At 44.0% G+C, this 5,020-nt stretch overlaps 1 protein-coding gene across 1 annotated transcript in view; it reads left to right on the top strand.

Moving 5' to 3' along the window:
• The window catches only part of pak5 (p21 protein (Cdc42/Rac)-activated kinase 5), a 130,188-nt gene extending 125,717 nt beyond the window's left edge, over positions 1 to 4,471 (top strand). Inside the window, exons 9-11 of the mRNA XM_063222151.1 lie at positions 106 to 231; positions 791 to 925; positions 1,951 to 4,471. Coding sequence (XP_063078221.1) covers positions 106 to 231; positions 791 to 925; positions 1,951 to 2,106 — 417 coding nt within the window. The 3' untranslated portion in view covers positions 2,107 to 4,471. The remainder of the gene's footprint in view (positions 1 to 105; positions 232 to 790; positions 926 to 1,950) is intronic.
• The last annotated feature ends 549 nt before the right edge of the window (positions 4,472 to 5,020 follow it).

Below are 5,020 nucleotides of genomic sequence, written 5' to 3'. Positions count from 1 at the left end.
CCGAGTAAAAATATCTAAAAATTTGCATCAAAGTTCATGAATCATTGATGTTGATGCTTGTCTTGTGCTGTGTTTCTCTTTGTTTTTATCTCTCTCTCTATCCAGATAAAGCTGTCTGACTTTGGCTTCTGTGCACAAGTGTCCAAAGACGTGCCCAAGAGGAAATCGCTGGTGGGGACGCCATATTGGATGGCCCCAGAGGTCATCTCAAGGTTACCCTACGGAACTGAGGTGAGACAGAAGTTCCGTCCTCAGCTGTCCTCAAGGGCACCCCAGCCATATGTACTGTACTGTACAGTGCAGTGTCGGAACAATTGCAGTCAGGGCCCCAGGCCAAAACACTGATAGTGCCTCCCATACGACCTACCAAGGTCATAATAGGGCCCCCACCAGCCAGGGGCAAATGACCCCCCCACCCATTACTTCAGCTCCTGGTACTGTATACATACAGTACATGTAGTCCTACAGTGCAGGCTGCTCCAGTACTCCATCAAACTCCAATATGGGGCGCATTGGCCACAAAAGAAAACTGCGAGGGTCAGTTTGTGGCAAGTATTGCATCATATTTTGTTATTATTCTGGAATCCACCCAATGGTGGATCTGGTCATGGTCTACCAATCAAAACAATCTCTACAATAACTGCAAAAAGAAAAGACAGAAGGCTGTTTCTTCTAATGTGCTGGTTTTGTGCTGCGTTCCTTTGTTGACACTTAAAAAAACGATTTGTCAGAGATGCACTGACCTGCTCCTAAGAGATAGGCTGACCTTTGACCTCTCTGTGTTTAAAAGGTGGACATCTGGTCTCTTGGTATCATGGTGATCGAGATGGTGGATGGTGAGCCCCCCTATTTCAACGAGCCCCCACTGCAGGCCATGAGGAGAATACGAGACAACCTGCCCCCCAGGCTCAAAGAGTCCCACAAGGTAAAATACATCACATCACATCACATCACATCACATCACATTATGAGACAACCTGCCCCCCAGGCTCAAAGAGTCCCACAAGGTAAAATACATTACATTACATCACATTACATTACATTACATTATGAGACAACCTGCCCCCCAGACTCAAAGAGTCCCACAAGGTAAAGTACATTACATCACATTACATTACATTATGGGACAACCTACCCCCAAGGCTTTAAGAGTCCCACAAGGTAAAATACATTACATTGCATCACATTACATTATATTACATTTAGGGCTGTGACATTAATGCATTAATTTCGATTAATTAATCACGTGATTAAAAAAAATAATTAACACGATTTTAAAAATGAATCGCAGTATAATATCGCTACATAGTTCTGGATTAGACCAGTGGATTAGACGCTTGATGGTGAACAGCCTGCTGAAATTGAGAAGAGTTCTATCTTCTTTTAAAAATTAACAATGTTTTTAGATTACGCTTATTTCTTGCAATTATTCAAAATCCATGTGAAAAAAAAAACATTTTTCAATGTTCTCAAGTCAGATATTTAAATTCGATTAAAATGTGATTAATTCGATTAATTTCAAAGCCTATAGATAAATGCGATTAAAATGTTTAATCGAGTCACAGCCCTAATTAAATTACATTACATTACATTATGAGACAACCTGCCCCCCAGGCTCAAAGAGTCCCACAAGGTCAAATACATTACATTACACCACATTACATTACATTACATTACATTATGAGACATCCTGCTCCCCATGCTCAAATACTTCCACTAGGCAAGACAACCTGCTCCGTGTGTTATTTTGACACTGTCCCTATGTGCTTCTCTCCTGCTCCAGGTGTTGTAATTGACAATGTTCAAGTGTAAAGAAATCCTTCACACTGCCCATTCCATCAACAAACTTTATACAAAGTTTTGGTCATCTGACCTTGTTCAGGTAAAGTTTACCTGTCCTTGAACCATAATTGACAAGGTTACCATCATGTGTTTCTCTCCCGGGTCCAGGTGTCGTCGGTGTTGCGGGCGTTCCTGGACCTGATGTTGGTTCGGGAGCCGTCCCAGAGGGCCACCGCCCAGGAGCTGCTGCTGCACCCCTTCCTCAAGCTCTCGGGCCCCCCCTCCTGCATCGTGCCCCTCATGCGACACTACCGCCACCGCTGAGCAGAGCTGAGCAGAGCAGAGCACCGCCATGGCCTGGACCTGGACCTGGCGCCCACCTCGCTGCACCTCCGGCCTCCCACCACCAGGGCGGCGCTCTTCCCTCAACCCACCACCACCAAACACACACACACACACACACACTCAGTACACTGGCACACTGTCCCTCACACACGCCTCATAACAACACAACACCACACAACACACACACACACACACACACACGCTCACACTCACTCAAACATACGACATGCTTCCTCTCCTACGAGAGAAGCCCCCTTTGGAAGAGACTTGTAAAACCAACCAACCGACGGCGTGTAACCCGAAGCCACGTTGGGAGTTATTTACTTACATAGACACTGACACCTGTATCCGTGTGTAGAGTAGGCTGAAGTGAAATTAACAAATTAAACGTGACGAAGCTTTTATTCATGCAAACCGAAGAGGAAGGCACTACAAGTGAAGACGCCGCTCGCAGGTCTCTCTGCGAGGGCGACGGCTGTGGTTTCCTTGAGTCTCACAAGGCTCTTATATGTTAGCGTAACACACAGTGTAGCGTCAGCAGTCTGTAGGAGAGGTCATGACAGGTGTGTGTGTGTGTGTGTGTGTGTGTGAGAGAGAGAGTATGGTATATTTTTTCTCTGTCTAAGCTGTGCTGTATGTGTGTGCGTACTGTACTCAACCCCTGAGTAAAAACCAATTGTAGCTTCCAAATAAAAGCACGACGGGATGTGGTGGGGCTAGCATCAAGCCGAGCCAATGAGAGCGATGGGATGGGGTTAGAATCCAGCTGAGCCAATAAAGAGGCTTGTGTGAGGGAGGCGAGTGTTTGAGAATACCGAAAGTTCTGGTGCTGGAACTGAGAAAGTTCTGGTGCTGGAACTGAGAAAGTGTTCCGGAACTGGAATCCATGAGGGAGTCGGAAGAACTAGCTGAAACCAGCAGAGACAGACTCTTTGACACACTGTCCAGGACGCAAGGCTGTTACTACAGGCGAGGAGGGCAGTGTGCAAAACTGCCGCCTTTTTTCACCCTCTCGTCTAAAAACCTTATCAGTTTGAAAAGCTTAAAAAAAGAACAACAAAAAATATTTTAGAGGAAAACTTTTAACCATTTTTTTCTGTACAGTTTTTTATAATCCGCAGTATTTTGTGGTGACGTAAGCGTTGTCATATACCAAGGCAGTGTTACTATATATACAATATATAGTGCCCAAGAGAGCACATGCCTCTACTATTTCCTACTGTTTATATAATCCTCATTTTTTGACAAAGAAAGGACATGAAAATATTCTCATTCTTAAAAAAAAAAACCCATCTTGGAACTGTTAAAAATGAAGCATATTTATTTATTTTGACTTTGTAGACAAAGCCTTCCTGTGGACGTTATGAGAAAAGGGTTAACTCGTCAGCCTTTTGTATGCCATTTAAAAGTATTATTTATTTTTCTGGAAATGGAGCTTTCTTTTTTTCTGTCGTGTGGCCTTTTCATTCATTTCTTTTCCAGCTTTCAGTGTTTTGTATTTATTTTATTTTTAATTTCTATTTATTATTTTGGTTTGTTTGTTTTTCTTTCTACTTACTTTACTTGATGATGATGGGTGATGTTAGTCACTTGAGCAATACGGCTTACTACTTGTATGGTGTGTATGTATGAGAGGTGCTTACGGTGTAATCACTTGCAGTAACAGGGTTAGAAGAGACGGTTAAAGGCACCCACTCAATCGCTGACTCTACCTACCTAACCAGGTGCGGCCCCTGGGCCTGATACGGCCCTCATGTGGCCTTGATTTGGCCCAGATCGGGACTTATTTTAGCCCTGGATAGGTGTAACATTTGAGTATTTTTGCGCCTTGCTGGTGCCAGAGCTACTCACATCTGCAATCATTGCATTGCCTCATTTTCATCTTGGACACATTTAGCACACACTCACATACACCCATGAACACATATGTACGTACACATACTTACTAAGTAACTCACTTAGCGTACAGTACATGCACACTCACTCATAACACAACACACAACCTTCCTCGCCCCTGCATTTATCATTTTGTTATCATGACGTTACATGTTTGAAGTAACTATAATCACAGTGCGTACTCACTCACTCTCCATAGCACAGAACCCCCCCCCCCTGCCCTCCCCCAATACACTTACCACCACCACCCACTCCCTCCCTCTACAAACACACATACATTTTCATTGCTCCCCCTCCCCCACTGTGAAGTGTACATATGAAGAGGAACAAGTGTACTACTGGCTAAAGCTTGACCTTGAGAGGTCAAGGTCAAAAGGTCAAACCCTAACCGTGGTGTCGCTTGTACAGTAATCTTGCATGTGTGTCTTCTGTAAAGCTGCTTTCAATAAAAAAACTACACTTATTGTACAGACATGAGCCCACGAGTGCATTTCTCTGTGTGTTTTATCGGTAAAGTCAGAGAGAGTTTATGGGTAATACGAGAGAGGAATCTCGCTACTTTTTCCGGGTGGTACTGTCCACTAAGTGGCGCCATCCAGACAGCGCAGAGAAGCGCCAAGGAGCGCAGAGGCTGTTGAAATGAATGGGGTCGCATGGAGCTCAACCACGATGCTGCCATTGCTTTGGGAGAGAATTGGTATCATCGTTTCATTTTATTTTTCCAAAAGGCAGGATAGATTATCCTTTCAAACAGCAGTTAGTTTGAATGTTTAAACTTACTGGATCTTTGTAAAATACGTCTTTATTGTCAATATGACGTCACGAGTGGCTTCACACACTGCGTTTAGATTGGTCGGCCGGCTGCATTGCTGTGATCACGACGACCGTAAAGCAATTTTGTTAGCAAGATGCTAGCGGAGCCTGACTCATAAATGCCAACGCTGTAGGAAATCAGAAGGACATAATTCCCAGGTAATTGTACATTTCATTGAAATCC

Source organism: Engraulis encrasicolus, chromosome 18 (assembly GCF_034702125.1).
Source record: "Engraulis encrasicolus isolate BLACKSEA-1 chromosome 18, IST_EnEncr_1.0, whole genome shotgun sequence".
Classification (NCBI taxonomy): Eukaryota; Metazoa; Chordata; class Actinopteri; order Clupeiformes; family Engraulidae; genus Engraulis; species Engraulis encrasicolus.
This window is presented reverse-complemented; position numbering and strand designations above follow the sequence as displayed.